The sequence below is a fragment of the Diceros bicornis genome, chromosome 23 (genome assembly GCF_020826845.1).
Source record: "Diceros bicornis minor isolate mBicDic1 chromosome 23, mDicBic1.mat.cur, whole genome shotgun sequence".
Lineage (NCBI taxonomy): Eukaryota > Metazoa > Chordata > Mammalia > Perissodactyla > Rhinocerotidae > Diceros > Diceros bicornis.
The window spans coordinates 11,624,088-11,645,225 of record NC_080762.1 but is presented as its reverse complement, the minus strand read 5'-3'; the positions used below and the strand labels follow the sequence as shown (position 1 = coordinate 11,645,225).

General features: G+C 38.0%; 1 protein-coding gene across 3 annotated transcripts in view; it reads left to right on the top strand.

Annotated features, from left to right (window-relative positions):
* Positions 1 to 21,138, top strand: part of NCOA7 (nuclear receptor coactivator 7) — a 149,857-nt gene that overhangs the window by 47,504 nt on the left and 81,215 nt on the right. For all 3 annotated transcript variants that reach the window (XM_058566351.1, XM_058566352.1, XM_058566350.1), the window contains exon 3: positions 15,048 to 15,268. In XM_058566351.1, the coding sequence (XP_058422334.1) occupies positions 15,048 to 15,268 (221 nt within the window). The remainder of the gene's footprint in view (positions 1 to 15,047; positions 15,269 to 21,138) is intronic.

The following is a 21,138-nucleotide window of genomic DNA, read 5'->3' as shown; positions in this document are numbered from 1 at the left end:
AGCGTGCTTGCCAGTAGCTTACTCACATCCTGAGATGCATTCTGGTTGGACCAGCTTAGATCATGTGCTGGTTCCTGGAGTAATCACTGCAGCTGGGCAGCTGTCCGAGAGGGGCCTCAGTGCTCGATTGGCCTGGGTCAAGTATTTCATCCTGGAGCTGGGCTGGAGCCCTACCAAGATGTGGTATTAAAAGTGGGGGCAGGGTGTATTTATTGAAAATTGGTCCTTGATGTCAAACCAAGGAGGAAAAGATTGTAGGAAAACTAGTGAAAGTCTATTACAGTTATCTGTAGTGAGCCAGACACTGAACTAGGCACAGCGTTAATGTTTTTAAAAAGAGGAATGATGTATGTTGAGTCTCGGTGAGTTTCTAGGAGTGTTTTGAAAGAGTCTGTAAATATAGTAGTTAATTCCGTCGTTGGATGATTTGATGAGATAACTTTTAAGGAGTTTTCTTACCTGAGATTTTATGATTTATGCTTCTTAGAAAACATAATTTGCTTATTAGATTAGGTAATTATTTTATCATTTTAAATTATTATTTTACCATTTTAGAATTTTTAATATTGTGACAGTGTTATGTAGAATTCTGAAAACTCAATTCAGTGCTTTCTTTAACATCACAAGTTTCCTAAAACAATAGCTGAATATAGAAGAATTAACATATTGATGAAGAGTGCCTTATTTTTTGTGTGTATAGCGGTCTCACCAAGGATATAATAGTTGATAAATGCTGAATTTTAGTTTTTGCCCATGCCACTGTGAAATTGAAATGCATACATGGGTTAAATATTGAGCCTTGCTTTTTATTGATTAGAGCTTCTTTGCCCTAATCCATATAAACAGCAATGAAACTTTCCTTCATTTGACTTGCATTTGAGCTGTGGCTAATATACTCCCTGCAGAAAGTCTCAGTAATAGTCAAAAACATGTTTATTTTCCCCCACCTTATGAAATATTATCATTACATTTTGGTTTTCTTCAGAAGCCTTCTTTAATCTCAGCAAAAAGACAGTCCAGCTGAGTTTTCTTATGGCTTACTGCAGGAACATGGAAATCCACAGGAAATTTGGATGACTATTATTCCAATATTATAAAGGTCTAAAAGAGCTTTATAATGTGAATTAAAATTAAAAGGAATTCTTGAGATCAGAACACTTAAAACTATATAAATAAACGCAAATCTATGAGAAATTACCTTGCCTTTTATCAACAAGTATTATAAAATCAAAAAGAAAGTGTAATAAAATCCAAGTGTAAGTTTCTTGGTAAAGACTGCTGTTGTAGGGGCCGGCCCTGTGGCTTAGCGGTTAAGTGCGCGCGCTCTGCAACTGGCTGCCTGGGTTCGGATCCCGGGCGTGCACCGATGCACCGCTTCTCCGGCCATGCTGAGGCTGCGTCCCACATACAGCAACTAGAAGGATGTGCAACTATGATATGCAACTGTCTACTGGGGCTTTGGGGAGAAAAAAAGGAGGAGGATTGGCAATAGATGTTAGCTCAGAGCCAGTCTTCCTCAGCAAAAAGAGGAGGGTTAGCACGGATGTTAGCTCAGGGCTGACCTTCCTCACAAAAAAAAAAAAAAAAAAAAAAGACTGCTGTTGTAGAGGGTGGTTTGATTACTCAGTTAGTGACATATAATGAACTCTCTCTCACCTCTGTGTGCCAAGTGATGTATTAGGTATGAAGAAGACTTAATTATAGGAAATTCTAGTTCTCTTTTTTGGGGAGAAATGGGCAGGTATTCGAATGGTGGGGGAATTGTTAGGTCTCAGGGTAGTCGTCCCTCTTAAAACACCCTATATTATTCTTTAAATTAGTAGGTTAGTGTTGAGTGAAGTTTGATTCCTGTCATTGTAAGGGCATGGAATAATCTCACTTGAGATATTGGTCCTTTTTAATATGTGAGATGGTTAGATTCAAGAATTTTATCAATTTGTGAAATCTGACATGGGTAACTCAACTAATCATTAGCCTGCTTTATCATTCCAGGACTGAAGTTTGTTCATTTTCTTGTTTATTTTTTCATTCATTCGTTCATGCCCCACTTTATTCTAAAAAGATTTGAGGCACCTTATAAAAACTACACATATGTCCCAGCCTTAAGTTACCTTCAAAGAAATAAGTATGACAGACAAAACAATTGAAAATAATTCAAATATTTACTTCACTTTTTAGAAAACATCCATGAGGGGAGTAAATGCATTACATATAACAGAACTTTTAAAAAATCCTCTTTCCCCATCTCTCTGACCTTTTATGTGGCTGTCAGCTATTTCCCCAGACTCACTCCTTCTTGACACCTACACAGAGTTCTCCCCAAATCCCCTCAGTGTAGCTTCTCATGTCCTTACCTTTCCTCCTCTTTCCCACTTCTTTTTTATGTACCTTTTTCTATTTCCTCTCTCACTATATGTCCTTTTCCACTTTTCTTCTCCTCCTAATTCATTTCTCACATTTGTGTTAATAAGCTCAGACCAGGCAAAGGGCAAAAAGCTGAGACTCTGACCCAGAGTTTCCCTGAGGAGACAGCACAAGCAATGAGGCTGAGATTATCTGCGTGTCAATGTATTTCTCTTTGTTGCCTTTAAAAAATTATAAAATGCTAATTAAAAGTTAAAAGTCCAGACCAGGAACATACAAATAGGGAAGAAAAGTTGGAAACTAAACTGCGTGCTATTAGTTGTCTAGTTGACTCAGAACTACTTCCATGGCCAGTGTTATAAAGGAACTCCTTTCCATAGTTCTCCCTGTTCATGAGGAGAGCGTGTACTAGTTCCCCAGGTGACAGAGCCCTTCCTAGCCCTTAACTCTAAAATTATGTAGGACTTCATGTCCTATATAAAAGGGACACTAAAAAATGTAGTGGTAATGCCCTTAACAACATCCATAAATGCAATTTATTGCACAAGGGAAGGACATGATGCCAATATATGACTCAGTAAAAGATAGCCTGCAGTGGGCCAGCACAGTATGGTGCAAGACTGCAGCTTTCTGATGATCCAAATTGACCCAAGAATAAAACTTGATGCTTTCTGGAGCAAACAGTGACCTTAAGACCAACGTGGTGATGTAAATGAGTAGTGAGGAGTGGTAACTGCCAGCCTCAGGCATCGGGCACTGTAGGGAAGGAAGAGAGTGGTGACTGGACGGCATATGCCCTTTCAGAGGAGGGAAGCCACTCTTGTTCTTCTCCATCCTGTTTTGCCGTGTGGGGCCCTAGACCAGTACTATTGTATCTTCTTCTTCGAGATGAACCTGAAATCCAGTTTTTCTTGTGAAATGTCCCCATTTTAAATGCTCATCATTCAGTCATTTGGATTTTTAAAAAGTCCTGATGGGCCAGGCAGAACGCGCTAGCAGGCATTCAGTCATCTATCTCCGATCAGAGGCGGGGGTAGTCTGAATGTTTTTTGTACAAGTCTTTATCAGTCTCCCTTCTGCCTTCTCTGCTGCGCTCGAGATTGATTCTCTGGCAACGTATAGCATCTGATATTCTCTGATTCTCCAGCAGCAACTGGGTGTCCAACCATTCAGTTCAATTCTGGCACTAACTGCCCTGAGTTAGTGTCGGACTCCTCAGGTTTAAGGGCTCAGTCCCTCAAGACTGCCCTCACTTCAGATGTCAGTCGTAAGGCCCAGGTCCCCAGTGAATGCATGTTTTTGTCCAACTTGGTTATGAATTTGAGAGTCCCTATGATCCCTCCTCAGGTTTGATGTTTGATAATGCACTAGAACAACTCACAGGACTCAGGAAAACACTTTGCTTGTGTTTACCAGTTTATGATAAAGGATATAACTCAAGGACAGCCTAATGGACGAGATGCATAGGGTAAAGAATGGGGATGGGAGTGTGCAGGGCTCCCGTGCTCTCTCCGGGCATGCCACCCTCCTAGCACGTCAGTGTGTTCACCAACAGAAGCTCGGTGAACCCTGTCATTTAAGGGTTTTTATGGAGATTTTATTGTATAGGCGTGATTGAGTAAGTCATTGGCTGTGGTGATTGAATTCAATCTTGAGCTCCTCTCCCCTCCCCAGAGGTCTGGAGGTGGGACTGAAAGTTCCAAGCTTCTAATCAAGGCTTGGTGTTCCTGGTGAAGAGCTCCTATCCTGAAGCCATCTAGGCCATAGCCCCCCTACACGTACTGAGTCATCTCATTAACATACAAAAGATACCGCTCTGGAGATTCCAAGTGTTTTAGGAGCTCTGTGCCAGAAACCAGGGAGGGACTAAGACCAAATGTTTATTTTTTATTATACCACAGGTGTCCTTTTTGGTTGGTTAAGAGAAAATTAGTACACTTGAGAGATGACCGCTGATAAGGCTTTCTGAAAAGCCTGACCCAGACTGCCATGTGGTTGGATGGTCATCGCCCTAGAGATGTGCTCTCAGAAATATCAAAGCGAGGCCAGAATTTCTCTTCACAAATCTATTTTTGGCTCACCTCTACACATGAATGAATTACCCTGGAGTTCTACACTAATTTTAGAAGGGAAAAATTTCAAAGTAGGTATTACTAGTCTCCCAGCCCCGCAATCCTATTTTTGAGCAACGTCACTTCCAAAGGATATGGCTGGTATATATCAATTGGAAAAAAATACCTCTAAGAAATTGAATGCACATATTGGACGTAAAGCAACTAAATTGAGAGCATCTGCCAAAATAATTTTTAAAATATTATACCTAATATTATGTTATTCTTTCTGAAAGTACCTATAATGACAGGACGAGTTATGAGGCCACGTCTAGCTTATGACATTGAAGTAACATTATCATAAGTATATGTGTGTCTAAAATTGCTCAAAAGCAGTTAAAAATTATTAGAATATATTTTAAAAGTTGCAAGGAGGGAGAGAAGTTGAGTTAGAGCGTTTTATAATTTTGTGCCACTCATAATTGTTTTCTGTCAGCAGGCCATTTCTGCTGATCATAAATGTTATGTTTCACTCCCTAGACTTTCAGGAGAGCATTAATTTATATACTAACCTGATTATTTTCAGGACTGTGTTTTTTTAGCCTTTATTTTCCTCCATGTTTCTATAGTTTAAGCATTTAACAGGGAAGTAGGTTAAAATCTGAGAACAAAATCCCTGGCATCATTGTATTTCTGCTTGAAAAATTTCAAGATAGCTATGCTTTCATTTCCTTGTTTTGCTGAAATGGCTTCAAGAAATCAAAATTTTTCTGTTTCTCCAGAAGAATTGTGTCCCTGAAATATATTGCTGTTATACTGAAATATGTCATTGAAATATATCCCAGTGCTGTTTTCCGTAAAAGTCATGGGGGAGTCAGAGCATATGATTCATTTTGAGTAAAAAACATTTTAAAAGTGTTAACTGACAAAAAAAGAGATTTCTGAGCATACTAAGGAGCTCTAATAAAAGAAAAAAAAATTTGGAAGACTCCTTTAGCTTTGATTATAAACAGTGAGTAACTGATTTCAGTGACGATTGAAGTGATCAGATATGAAAATAAGGTTTAACTCCTTAGAAATCCTATCTGTTAAAATTTTCCTTCCAATATCCCTGCTTCCAAGAGACTATTTTAAAGTCACCCAACATAAAATGAAAGCTCATGTCTGTAATATTTCCATTGCATCTTGAGATTTCAGGATAGTCCTAAATAAACTTTTTGGTTTTTCTTTAGAAGTATGTGCTTAGTGTCCGTCACTGCCCGCAGGGAACTTTTCTCAAGCAACATAGACAATACATGGTGTAGACCTAGTCATAATTTGGACATGGGAAACTAAGACCCTACAGTGATATAATGCTCAGTTTACAATTATTTATAACACAAACGCAAATTTAGCCAGTGTGGTATTCTGAATAATTACCCCCAAAGATATCCAGGTCCTAATGCCTGGAATTGTGAATGTCACCTATATGGCAAAAGAGACCTTGAAGATATGATTAAGTTAAGGATCTTAGATAGGGAGATGATCCTGGATTAGCTGGGTGGGCTTCTAAATGCAGTCTCAGTGTCCATATAAGAAGGAGTCAGAGGCCAGTGCATAAAGATACATGCACCCCTGTGTTCATTGCAGCGTTATTCACAATAGCCAAGACTTGAAAGCAACCTAAGTGCCCATCAAGGGACGAATGGATAAAGAAGATGTGGTATATATACACAATGGAATACTACTCAGCCATAAGAAACGATGAAATCCAGCCATTCGTGACAACATGGATGGACATTGAGGGTATTATGCAAAGTGAAATAAGTCAGAGGGAGAAGGTCAAATACCGTATGATCTCACTCATAAGTAGGAGATAAAAACAACAACAAACAAACACAGAGACAGAGATTGGATTGCTGGTTACCAGAGGGGGAGGGGCGAGGGAGGAGGGAGAAAGGGATGGTTAGGCACATGTGTGTTATGATGGATGGTAATTAGTATTTGGGTGGTGAACATGATGCAATCTATGCAGAAATAGATATATAATGATGTACACCTGAAAGTTATACAATGTTATAAACCAGTGTTATTGCAATAAAAAAAAAAAAAGGCAGAGGGAGGTTTGACTACAGAGAAGGCAGTTTGAAGCCGGATGCTACGCTGCTGGCTTCGAGGATGGAGGAGGGTTGCAGGGAGTGCAGCTCTAGAAGCTGGAAGAGGTGAGGAGAGAGTCTCTGCGGAAGGTACGGCCCTGAAGCTGCTTTCGGACTTCTGACCTCCAGAACAGTAAGAGAATAAATGAGTGTTATTTTAAGCCACCAAGTTTGTGGTATATTTGTTCCTCCATAGGGAACTAATATAGCCAGTGAGCTAAGCTAGATTAAGTTAAATCAACAACATATGTAATACCATTGTAAAGCAAAAGGGAATTTGAAAACTTCCAAATACTTTGTCACTTCTTAACGGGTTTTTGCAGGTTTTGATGAACTTCTGTGTTGCCATGTTTAACAGCTTATTCTTGATGGATAAGCAGTAAAATTCCTAATATTTACATACCATATTTACAGAACTTGACTGATTACTCTTAGCACAACGCAGTTCTCTGAGCACCTGGAGCAAGGTCCCTTTTCTGCTTCGCTCCCTCAGGTTGTAGCCAGGACCATTGATTTCCCTGAAGCTATGACTCAGCGTCCTGACTTCTAGAAAAAGAACCAGACTCCCACACGGGCAATCTATATATGCAACAAAAGCCTGTCTTGTTTCATCATCACAAGGCAAACATTCTACACAGTAAACGTCCATTTTGTGGCAGTGCCATTGTCATCCTGGTACCGGGGGCAGCACGTAAGGTTCTCCGAAATGTCCCTGATGAACCCACCCCAAGGCTCCTCTGAAAGGGTGACGATTTGTGTCCATTCCTGGCACCTGCACTTTGATTACCAGAGTCCCCTAAGATCTGCTGACGCCATTACTTAGAGCAAAGAAATCCTAAAAAAGGGAAATTTTTGTGGTTTGTCCCTGATTGGCATTCTATTTAGTGGTCTTTATTAGAATGCTATTGTTTCTTGAGGCCAAGGGAAATTGCATTGTGTGTGTGTGTGTGTGTGTGCGCGTGTGCGTGCGTCACCTGTGTGGATATATTGCTAGTTATTGAACTCAGAGCCGAAAGATCTCTTTTTCTAACTGTATTGGTTCTTTAGAACCACAGTATTTCCATTTTAACTGACGAATTCTTTTAGGGAGCAAAAAATCTCATTATCAAAATTAGACAAAGCGAAAAAAAGAACATGCATCTCAAAGGTTGGCGCTAGAATCAGGTTCATCTACAGATTTTTCCAGTGATGACTTCTAAACTTTTTGGTGTTATTTGATTATAATTCCAAGAGAGAATTTTCATCAAGTGAGTGGGTTTTTTTGTTTGTTTTGTTTTTTTAACTATTTTTCTCCTTTTGGCCTTAAGTTTGATTTTATTTGGCGTATATCACAATTGGGAATTTGCAGTGAAAACTGAAAACTGATCTTCCTTTTATGAAAACACAAAGTGAAGTGGAATACTAGAAGTGATATTCTTCTAAAAATAATAAATAGCTTTGTACTGGTGACTAAATTCATAACAGAGTTAATAAAATGAATGTTTTTGTACAGTGAGAAAAATAAAATGTACACACAATAATATCTAGAATTTTACCTATCTAGATTAGTCTAGACATATCTAGAATAATATCTAGAATCTAACCTTCTTATTGTGTTACACTGCTTCATTTGTTACCTCATTTTCTTGGACCCTGAGATATCCCCAGGTAATGACAACACTGTAGCACAGCAAAGCAGAAATTTCTTGTTATTGACTCTTACTGGGAACCAGGCACACATTGTGTTTAATAGTAAAAGTAAGCTTTCTGTGTATTATTTAGTTTAATCATCACAAAAAAATCACCCAAGGCCATATTTCCATTTCCGGGACAAGGCACCTGAGGCTTAGATTTAGTAACTTGCCCAAGGACGCACACCTAGGACAGAACAAGTGAGGATTCAGACGCAGATGTTTCTGGCCCACAGGTGAGCTCCTTCCTTGGCAAGGCCCCCGTTTCCCTGAGTCTGGGAATGGCAAGAGTCGGATTTAGGTAACCAGGAAAAAGCAGCTTGGACTCTGGAGGTCAGAACAGGACAATGACAAGGTTGCAGTGAAACAGCCAAGAACTAGAGCCAGGAGAAGGTCCCCTGAGGGCGACAGACCAGCTCTGTGGGATAGAGAAGGTGCTGTGAGCAAGAATTCACTGTGATAGGGGACTCGGGAGAGAGAATAAACCACTGAACGGAACTTAGCGAAATGTTGCCATAGCTGCAGATATTTAATTTTTACCAATTTATTGGCCTTATAATTACAAAAGTAATATACCCTTGCTGTACAAAAAATTCAACACTTAATTATATAAACGTAAAGTAAAAGTTGCCCCTCTTCTCTCTCCTTCCCAAGTGACCAATGATTTTCCCATACCTATACGTCTGAACCTATGTACCTATATATCTAAATAGGATAGTTGTTGGTTTGGGAGGGTTTTGCTTTATTTTTTGTTTTACACAAAAATAGGGTCATATTATAATGCTGTTCTATAACTTTTTTCATGAAATAGTATTACATATACGTCTTATACGTTAGTACTCTTATTTACCTACAGAGGCAATTTGTGGAGAAATGTTTGTATTGAAGAAGAATATATGGGGGGGGTGGGCGAAATAGATAAAACTAGTCAAAAAGTACAGACTTCCAGTTATAAAATGAATAAGTTCTGGGGATGTAATGTACAGCATGTTGACTATAGTTAATAATACTGTATTGCATATTTGAAAATTAAGAGAGTAGATCGTAAAAGTTCGCATCACACAAAAAAATTTTCACTATGTGTAGTCATAGATGCTAACTAGACTTATCGTGGTGATCATTTCACAGTATATACAAATATTTAATCATTAAGTTGTATGCCTGAAACTAATATAATGTTTTATGTCAACATAGCTCAAAAAAAATATGCAGCGCTGTCACATGTGGTTTTGGAGGTCAGAATGTGGACCTGACCTGCTTGAATACTTCCAGTCATGGGGAGTTCACTACTTTGTAAGCAGCCAGTTCCATTATTGGATTGCTTTGTTAGAAAGTTATATTAAACACACGTTTATTATTCTACAACTTCCTCACATCCGTTAACATGTTCTCTGGAGTTCCACAGACCACATCTCATCCTTTCTTTACCTCTATGAAATGAGACACCAAGGGGTACACTTAAGGAAATTTAAAAACAAACAAACAAAAAGAAGACTATATTGCTCTCATAGCTGGTCAGTTTTGACATTTTCTACTTTTCTTCATGGAGCTATTAGCTCCAAATCGTAGAGCAGAGCTTCTTTGCTTTTTTTGTTTTTTACGTCTTTTGTATATGAATAGTGTCTCTATCTTGGACTCTGGACTTTCCCAGGGCTGGAAACTCTGCAGTGGAAGGAAAATGTCCTCAGATGTGAGGGAGCGCAGGGAAGTGCAGACTCTGGGGAAGGTTGAGTTTGGATTTAAAAGTGTTTTTTTTGTTTTTGTTTTAACCTCAAAACAGCTTTAGCACGTTTCCTAATCTCAGCCAAATGTAAACGGTTAGAGCCAGACAGGACCTTGAAAGTCATGTCAGCCTCTTGCTTTTGTTTATCTTAGAAGTCCTGGAAAGTTTATCATATTTCCAAAGAGGGTCACAACTGATTACACAGGGAGCCAAGCCCAGAACTAAATCTTTCCTTTCTGTGAGCATGTTCTCCACTGAAGCCCACTGCCTTGCCAGGGGGAGTTTCCCCAAAATAGTTCATAAAGCTGCCAAAGTCCAGTGGATTTTATTTTAAAGTGGAGATATTCGTATATGCTGTGGTACACTTTCTGGAGAGGACCTGAGAGGCCCTGTGGCCACTGGCTTAAACCTAGCTTTGCGAATTCCTGCTCCACAACTTAACTGTGCCCTGTAACCTTGGGAAATGGCCCTAATTTTTCTCAGCGTTCCTTTTCTTATCTGTAACACAGAGATAAGATCGCCTACCCTGTTGGGCTTTTGTGAGGACAGGATAATATTTGTAAAGTACACAGCATGTGCCTGGTTCATTAGTGAACTCAATAGTACTTGCTGTTAGAAGAAAACTCTTTCAAACTTGTCATAATAATCTTTTTCAAAATGTAAAACGCAGTCTTTTAAATTTGACTCTATGTGAGTGTTAAATTATTCTTATCGTAGGAAGGAGACTTCAAAGACTAAATACTTAAAAAACTTTTTTTGACTAGCTTTATATGTAGTATAAAATCCAAAAGGTACAAAGGAGAATACAATGAAAAGTAATGTTTCGTACTCTCTCTTTCCCACTGGTTATTAACTTTCTTTTGCTGGAAACTCACTTTACCAATTTTTTTGTGTGCGCTTGTAGACATATTCTATGCATATACTCAATAAGCTTTAAGTCTTAAATGATTTCTATCTTTACCCTTCCCTCTAATCTCTTGCTAATAGGGCTAACTGTTGAATTGGTAGCTGTAGGTCAGTGCTGTCCAGTACTTTCCGTGGTGATAGAGTGTTCTATATGTGGGTTGTCCAGTGCAGTGCCCACTAGCACTTGAGTCTCTTGAGCTCTTGAAATGTGGTTCTTGCAACTGAAGAACTAAACTTTAGATTTTTATTTGATTTTCATTAAATTTAGTAACCACAGGTGGCTGGATAGCAGCTACCATATTGAACAATGCCATGCTAGATATTTATGTCTGTGGCACTTTTTACAGAAACTCATGGACCTCAAATTATGGAATTAAAGAAAGAGTCATATAGAACTACTAACATAATATTAGTTAAAGAAGTCTATAGTTTAAGACACTTTTAATTATATGTGGTTAATATATATTTTTCTTTTCAAATCAAGTATCTAAATAAGGAGATGGGAGTTTATTTTTGGGAACATGCTCCTTATCAGAGAAGACTGTGAAATGGCATATTTGTAGGAGATCACAGGCTGGGAGAGCAGATCTCAACCAAATCAGAACATAACCTCGTTTATCCATTCATTCATTCAAGAAGTATGTATTGAGTACCTAACGTGTATCATGCATAGGCCCGGGTCTACGGAGTGTAACAAAACCTAGACAAATCCCTGCCCTCATGAAGCTTGCCCTCTAGTGCCTTATCTCATCTTTTGGTGCCTTTTGTGTTGCATTTCACTCGATGTCAGCAAGCAACAGGAGAGACCTCTGTGGAGACAAAGAAAGGAACTTGCTCAAGGCCCTCGCTCTGATTGCTGCCAGTCCCCTGAACTCACTTCCTTCAGTAAAGGAAAAAGCTTCAGAGGAAACAGTTTGCATTTAGCTAATAAAAATGATTTCTTTAGCAGCATCACCTTATGTCTTTCTTCAGTCTGCTAACTTGGGGTTGGGATGCTAGTAGGGAAAAAATGAGGTATACATGTGTCCTGTAAGTGCACTCAATCTTAATGTAAAGCAGCAAGAGATTCCAAAATAATCCCTTTAATATTCCTTTATGGGAAGGAACAAAGAAGCAGCTCAGAATCCTGATGGTGAGCCCCATGGCCTGCTTCTTCTGCCCTTGAGGGAGGTCTGGCTAGTGTAACTGCCCCTGTCTTCTGGCTTTCACATTATCTCCCCGAGACGGTGACTGCTTCTTAGTATGAGCATTTCATTTAAGTGTTATTCTTTTTACTTTTCTGCATTTTCAAAATTTTCTATTTTGAACATGTATTCTTTTCATAATAAAACAAAAAATAATTATTTATATGTAAAACATGGTGCAGGCAGAGAGATGATGAAAGCCTGAAATGATTCAGCAGCAGCAGAGATGAAGAAGAGAAGGTGAAATTGAGAGGGAGAGATTTATGGAGAGAATTGACAAGGCTTGGTTACAATAGTGAAAGAAGATTGAGTAGTAAACACTTGTTTTATGTAAATGTGATCTATCTGAAAGCAAGACAAATGTAGCAGCACAAAATAAAGGTGTTTTTTTTTAAAATTTATAGTCACAGCAATCAAATGTTAAATATGTCTCATTATTTCCAGTCACTCATCTGTTTAAGATGATTTGCCAAGTACTTTTTTAGGCCACCATATAAATGTGTACATCTGGGGTCATTAAAAAAGCTTAGGTGAAATAAAAGGACTTTATTTTCTTGTATAACCTTGTGTTTTCAGTTTACCTTAATTTAATGATAACAAAACCCTATTGTGAGACTAACAATGATAGATACTGACTTGAGGAACAAAAGAGAAGGCCTAAAAGATAAGAACCCTAAACAGGAATGTTTGAAGAGCGTTAGCTATACCATCAGATTGGCATTTATTCCCCCTTAGAAAAGATGTTAAAAATGTATTTCCATGCTTTGAAGGAAGGATTTTACAGTGGGCTCCCAGAACTCACGTCTGATTTCCAGCAGCAAGATCAGAATGTTCCAGTCATAGTGATAACCTCTAGGAAAACAAATACTCATGAGTACTCTAGTCAAAACAAGAAGACGTAGCTGATGGTAAAATTAGTGGACTATTAAATGGTACCTTGTTTTCTGTTAAACAAGTTTGGTATTGCTATTTTCTAGCATTTTCTTCTGACATAACCACTATGTTTGGCTGTATGTGTTGATAGTAATGGTCCATGTGGAAAAGGAGGAAAATGAATAAAACAATGTATCCCATTTTGTTATTTGCACGTGTGAAAATCAGTCTAATGAGATGTCCCCAAACAGTGCTGCCGTTCATCAAAACATGTGCCCTAGATCTGAGTGAGTTTAATTATCATGGGGACAATGAAATGAGGACATTTAAATCAACTTAAAGTGGAAAAATTCAGAAGATTGAGAAGCAACACACCTCAAGCTGCACAGAACTAATTTTTGATGTCTCTTTTCCCTCCTCCTAGAAGGAACCTTTCTTAGAAGTGGACAATAAGGTTCATCTCAAGCGTGTTTTTGATAAGCCGATATATCAGAACAAGATCAGCACATCCACAGCCAGCCTTTCACATGCAGAAATCAGCTTTTTGCATAGACCTCCCTAAGCGAAGAGCTGATCCCTGTGCGATGTCTAGGTTACTGCATATGAATTTCAGCCTCTTACAGTAATCTTGATCAAGAGAGAAGTTGTTTTATTAAGAGCATTATCTAACTCAACTTTACAGAAAGCCACCTACTCTTTTACCAGAAAAAACAGTTTAAAATCTGAGGATAGAAAATAAAAATGTGTTGACTGAATATAATTCCTTTTCATGAGTCTCCAGTTTGGTTTGGTTTGTGGTTTTGCTTGTTTCAATTCTTTTTTAGCAAGTAAACATTAAGATAGCTAATTGAAATATTTTGTTGAAATATGGGACCTTTTTCTCAAAAGCTGAATGTGTTATGTTTCTCACCATGCTTAGTTCTCATGTCGTTATATGATTGTGTTATGGGATATTTTACTATTTCTGCTTCTGTTTGTGTTAAATGTTGACATATATTATCTCAGTTGGTCCTGATAAAAGACCTTGTTAGATAGCTAAGCCTCAGCGAGGGACCTCTCCAGACTGTTAAATTGATTTGTCCAACATCACAGAGCAAAGCAGCATAAAATGAAACCTTAGTCCCTGTATTATCCTACTGTTATCTCATTTTTCTCCCCATATATTTCCTTATCCTTGTCCAACATCAAATCGTATAGATGCTCAAGAGAGCAAAGGAAATAAACGTGTGAGAGATAGGTGGCTGTGCCTAGATAGAAAGGACAGGGGAAAGGGTCCTAATTAAAACATATTTACCTGTGAGCAGACTGCCACTATAGTAGAGGCCGAGACCCTTGTTCTTTACATTCTGGGAAGGTAAAAACGTTTTTAAGAAGGACTAGTAAGTACAGAGTGACACATCAATTAATTAAAGTGCTACATCAATTGGACAATATTTTGAATTACTGGATTTCAGTGAATTGTGATAAACTTTATCTCTTATACATCTTTAACTCAGGAGTAAAAAATTGAAAACGGCAAATATGTTAACTGATGTATCAGCTATTAGCAATCATAGTGACAACCATATATTGTCATCATGGCATTTTCTGTCTTAGGAAATGCAGCTCTTTCTTCATTAGGACTATCATATGTATAAAGGAAAAGAATTACTTAGACCTGAACCATGTCATACCTTGCCAAACCTTTATACTCAGCATGTGAGCCAATTATAAAGCATTTTTTTTTACAAATGTGCTTGCTCACTAGTCCAAAGATACCATTAAAAACCAGAAACTCTTTTTTTTTTAAATATAAGAGTCCAAACATGGCATCATAGTAGGGTAGCTGTATATCTTGATAAAAAATACTCAACATTAAATAGCCCATAGAAGAATCTAGTTTCTCCTCAGGCCTAGAGCATTTCACAATAATTTTCTGAGACGTAAGTATTGAGGATATAAAATTGAGGAAAAGCTATAGGTCTCCACCTAAGAATTTTTAAGTGATTGGAAAAGAAAAAAAAATAACAGGAAAATGTAATTAACAATAATTTAAGGAAAGTGTTTTCTGTATCAGTTTCTCAAAGCCCAAGACCATGAAACTAATAATTCCTCCTAGCAAATCATTTCTCCAATGTTTTTCCTTTTTTTCTCATTCCTAGACTGAAAAAGAAAAAACAAGCCAAACAAAATGTAGAGACAGCCTCAGCCATTGCTACCAGGACTCACACTGGAAAAGAAGATGCTACTACAGTCAGTTTAGAACAAGACAAGTGCAACATTGCTGTGGAAGAGGACTATATTACTGATGAGAAAAAAAAGAGAAAAAATAATCAGTTAAAGGAGATCAGGCGTACAGAACTAAAGAGATATTATAGTATTGGTGAGTATTGGTGGCAATACTGTGATATTTTCATTTTAAAAATCTGTAATAATTTTGAAAAGACTATAATGTGTAATCATAATAATAGTAACAGTTTATTAAGCAGCTGCTATGTGCCAATGGCCCTTGCTTTATATACACAGCCTTGTGTAAAGGGATGGCAATGAAATAATGTTGGTGTGTCTCATTTAACTTTATGTTCCCAGCATCTAGCACAGTGCCTAGCATAGAGTATGTGCTAATAAATATTTATCAAAGGAATGGTCACTTTTCCTATATGAGAAATATCTTTCTTAATGTATATAGACATATCCATAAAAGTGTTGATAGAAATGCCTGTACTTTTTGGCATCAGCTAGCAATAGAAAATGGAGGAGACATGACCTAGCATCTGTCAGTTACGAAAAAGACGACGACTTGGGAGTTTTCGTTAAGGGGAATCTTAAAATGAGTCCACAGTGTTAGAGAGTTTCTCAGAATAGCCATTTCATCTGACCCTGCATCAGCAAAAGTGGCATATCCAGCAGGATGGAGGCGATGATCCCACTGTACTTGGACCAGCTATCTCACACCTACTGCTCCCATCACATGCAGGCCTGGAGTATGTTCAAAAGAGGATGCAAAGGAAGGGAACCAGCGTCAAAACTTGGTGTGGCATACCGGTTACAGTGTACTCAAGATTGCTAGGCTAGAGAGAAGAGTGAGGGGGTCTCTGAGAATGAACTGCAGTATAGTATATGAAACGTGGGCTCGTGGCAGGAACTCGTTCCAGAGGGCCCCAAACTTGATCCCAGTTAATGCCACAGTTACTGGGAGACAGATCTTGCCTCCGTGTTCAATATAACTTTCTAACAGTGCTCATTAAAGATAAAATGGGCTGCCATTAGGGTGGTCGTAAGTGTGGCTCTGCTGACATTGCTCCAACAGAGGCGATGCGGTATCTGCAGTGGAAAGCGTGTGGTTGGAGCATTCCAGTGGGCTAAGGGGATTATATCATGTATTACATAGCTTAGTGGATGCTTTTAATCTCAAGCCATTCAGTATTTTATAAAAAGGTGTAACTGTCAACCTATTGACAGAGGGTGTGATTAATAAACTTCCTCTTGAAATTTAAAGGGTTGGGTATCATCCTTTATTTCCAAAATGAGGAAGAAGATTAAGGAAAATTGCGTTTCACATCTTCTTTTACTTATGATTTGTACACACTGGACATTTGAAAATGTGTGATTTTAATAGTTGTGCAGCTTAAAATATTATCTTTTTTTCATCCTTACTTTACTGCTGCTCAAAAAGTATTTTAAAGTGGAGACATTTTGCTCTGGGGGGTTTCCCTGAAGAAGGCTGATAGTGTCCTATCCACTGAGGTTTCTTTTTAGTCATGATGCTGTGCTAACCGTGGATGCTGCATTAGGGTAGCTTTTTAATGTGCTGCCCTCTGTTGCGTGTGTAACGCCTTGCCTCTGAAACAATACCTTCACTCTACTCTATCTAACTGACTCTCACTTGACTTCACAAAATCAGCTCAATCATCATTTCTTCCAGGAAGCCCTCCCTGTCCCTGGCCAAGTTAGACTTCCCTTCTGCATTGTCATCATGGATTTATTTGTCTGCTTCTCTATTTACAGGCTGTCGTGACTTGGACCCTGTATTATTAGCTTTGTGTAGTTTCTGCAGTGTTACAGCTGCTCTTTAAATGTGCATTGAGTGGATGAATTAATACATAGATGAATGAATACCCGTGTTTTGATTTGAGTTCCACGAAAATTCTGGAAGGAAAGAGGCAATAGGACAACAGTTGGGTCAGAATTATCTTGTGATTTTATCTAGTAGCAATAAGTAAAGAGATGTCATCATGGCTTTTCATCTTCTCTCAAGAATGGCCATGATAACAACTGGTTGGGAGGTTTGGGGCATTTCCTTAGGAGAATCCAGTGCTTAGATAAAACCACTGGGTGGGCCATTGAATTCCAGGGTTCCTTGTCCCTTTTCACATCTGACTGTAGGTGACAAACACCTGAGTTGCAGGTTCCATTGATCTCATAGGGCTGACGTGGCATATTCCCTGATTTCCATCTTAGGATGTTGTTCTGTACCACTAGGTGGAGCCTTAGACCTCAGGTCATCTCAGTTCCAGTTCACGGCTTCTTTTGGTGGCTCTAGTCTGGGGGGAAGAGACACTAAAATGGGAGGATCTTGTCAGCCATACTAATGATTTGAACTTTATCCCATAGTCAGTGTGGAGCTGTTGGGGCAGCTCTACTCACTCTGCATTTTAAGATGATAAATCTAGGGACAGTGGGTGGAAGTGAGCCTGAAGGCAGGTTGTGCTGGTCGAGACGGGGGCAGAGGAGGAGGGGCTCCCTGAGGAGAGATTTTCTCATAGAAACAGCAGTATTTAGTGACCAATGTACCATGTGAGGGAGAAAAAGAACCGAGTCCAGAATTGACAAACTAGAAAACTCAAGAAGAAAGAAGGAAGATAAGAATTTGTGTTTGGAGATGTTTTTGAAGTGCCCAGTGGATTTGTCTCAAGGGGCCTAGATTTCAGGTGAAAGGCCCGGAAATTGCTGCTTAAAGGTGGGAGGTAAATCCATACATGTCAGAGAAGTAATCCGGGAAACACACAGAGGGTTGAAACAGAAAGTTAATGGATGACAAATGATGATGAATTTATAGAAACACAGACCAGAAGGATCTATAACAATATATTGATCATTGTTTTCTCTGGGTACGGAAATTGCAAGCGAATTTTGTTTTCTTCATTTTTTTGCATATTACACATTTTATAGTTATTTTTAATATTAATCATAAAATATAGAAAACTGAATAATAGAATAGAGTAAACCTGAGGGCTTTGCAAAAAGAACATCAGACAAGTGTAAAGTTCTATAATCAATATAAAAGAAAAGAATTACTTTTTGTAGGTATCTATTTCCACATCTATAACATTACCTACCTAAGGAAGCATATTTTCACAAAGTAATGTCTTTACTTGTTAAATTGGATTTATCTGTGCCTCATGTAAGCCTTGGGTAATAATTCATTGCTCTCTCCTGACACTTAGAAGCACACAACACTTAAGATACTGATAAAAGATGCTACGGAAAGATTGAGTCATTAGAATTGCCTCATTGTAACAAAGTGGCATGATTCTAAAAATGTTTTGTTTTGTTTTTGAGAGGGGAATAGGAAAAAGGAAGTGGAGTAATTACATTGAGGCAGATGGTGTCAGATAAATCTAGATCCAGCCCTAATGTGGCACCTGGCACAGTAAGCATCTAAAAAGAAGCTTCTAGAATAAGTGAACTCAACTTTCTATGTTTGTACTTGTATTTACTGATAGATAGAACTTTTTCACTTATTCTGTTTGTTTATGTATACTCCTAAGGAATTGTTTAATAAAATGCATCTTAATATATTTTTCAAAATCAGCTATTAAGTTAAATTGGACACAAGTATGTTGGAATGTTTACATATGTATCAAAAGATGTTTCATCCATATTAAAGTATCAAAATATATTAAGTGGCATAAATTATATCACAAAATTCTTTGATAGTAAAGGAATGCATTATTCCTTAAGTGCACATCTTTGCTTCTATGAAAATGAAGATAGGAATGAGAATTTTACAAATGTGGATAACATCTCAGTAGGAAAGTTCTTCAACTGAAACAGGTATGCAGGTGTAAGATTTGAAAGAGATGGAGAAATTGTATACTTGTGGGAGGCAAGCTAAATTGAAATAATATATTATGATTTTGTAGTGTTTTAATATGAAAGATTAATACTAAGAATCCTGGATACTAAAGTAGATATTTTAAGAGAATTGGGAGGGTATTTTAACACACAGAAAACACTTGGGTATGGCCAGTTTTGTGATTATCACAGTCACAAAGATTTATTTAGAGAAAACCTCTGCAGTGTAAAGAATGAATTGAGGTTTGCAATAGTAAATCTGTAATGTCTATATTAATCATTTCAAATCATAGTTTTCCTTCCTGAATTTGAAAGAAACTTTAAAAGAGTAAACTAATAAATGAAATTCTCTACTTTTCCTTTGTTAAACTTTTTTGGGTTTCGCTCCAACAACAAAGTAACCGACTACTGAATTTTTTCCCACGATGGCAACCCTGACACTTATCCTTACACGGATTACATTTTCTTGGTTTTTTTTTTAAGCACATGTGTGAAGATTTCCTGTGTGTCATTTGTCTTTGTCTCACATAGCAAGTTCAGATAGTCAAAGTTATGTTATTTTGATAAATTAATTTCCAAATGTAAAAGTAGGTCAAGCCACAAACATTTAATAGCAGTGTTCTTCTATGCAAAAGTAATGATCGTTCTGACTTTAAAGCTCAAAGAATCACAGAATAGAGGATTAAAATGGACTTTGCTGTGGAAAGAGAGTATCAAGAACCTAATTAATGTTTTTTAATTCAAGCAGAATATAAAGACTTGAGGGACTTGGGTATAAAATAAATTGAAATTATTAGGTGGAAATAATTAGGCCTGTGCTTTTTAGGGCCAACAAGGAAGTCAGATTAATGTTTGATCTTTAAAGGAAGTCATACCATGAAAACCTAGGTGGTGAACAGGACAAATCTGATGAGTGCCCCCAGAATGTACAGATTGTTGCAGAAGGAAAGCAAGTGATAAGAGAGAAGACAACAGATATGGGAGGCGTGAGTGAAGTGTCTAAGAATCAAAGATGTTCTTGGCGAAGACGTCAGAACAAAGGGAGTAGAAGCAGTGGTGTAAGTATAAGATGCAGACATGGTATAAGATAGGAAGAACGCTTTCTTGAGCTGAAACTCTTACCTGACTTTAGAAATCGAGAGTTCACCGTATTTAGGCGGAATTAAAGGGGTAGCTCAACACTTAGGTAAACTGTGGCAAATGTTTCTAGGTCGTGGATAAATGGCAAGAACGATCTTTAAAAAAATGTTACTTAGGGCCAGCCTGGTGGCATAGTGGTTAAGTTCGCGCACTCCGCTTCAGCGGCCCAGGGTTTGCAAGTTCGGATCCTGGGCGCGGACCTATGCACCGCTCATTAAACCACGCTATGGCGGCATGCCACATGTAAAACAGAGGAAAATGAGCACAGAGGTTAACTCAGGGTCAATCTTCCTCAGCAAAAAGAGGAGGCTTGGCAATGGATATTAGCTCAGGGCTAATCTTCTGCACCACAAAAAAAAAAAGTTACTTACAAAAGAGCAAAAGAAGAGAGTGGGGCACATACTTCTCGACAGCAGTGAACACCAGAGGAATGAAATCTTGAGAGCTGTGATGTTCAAGTTTTTTAAGCTCAAAGACAACAGGGTATTCTCAGACATACAAGGTCTTAGGAAACATACCTTTTGTGTCATATTTTTCCTGGAACAAAGTTACTGAGAGAGAGAGATGTTCTTTTCTAACTGAGACACGTGTCAAAATCTAGTCCTCAAGAATGAAAAAGTCATTTTATAAAAGAATTGGTGATGAGCATTGCAACTAACTAAACATAAAATTAAAAATACATAACCATGTAAATATGGTTATAAGCATGAATGAAAGAGGCATCATAATTCTCTTTTTCCCAGCTTTGTTGAGGTATAATTGACATAACATTGTGTAAGTTTAAGGTGTACATGTGTTGATTTGATACACTAATATATTGCAAAATGATTACCACCATAGCTTTAGCTAACACCTCCATCAGGTCACATAATTACCATTTCTTTTTTGTGCTGAGAACATTTAAGATCTACTCTCTTAGCTAGTTTCAAGTATATTATACAGTATTATTAACTATGATCACCATGCTGTACGTTAGATCCTCAGAGCTTATTCATCTTATAACTGGAAGTTTGTACCCTTTGACCATCATCTCCC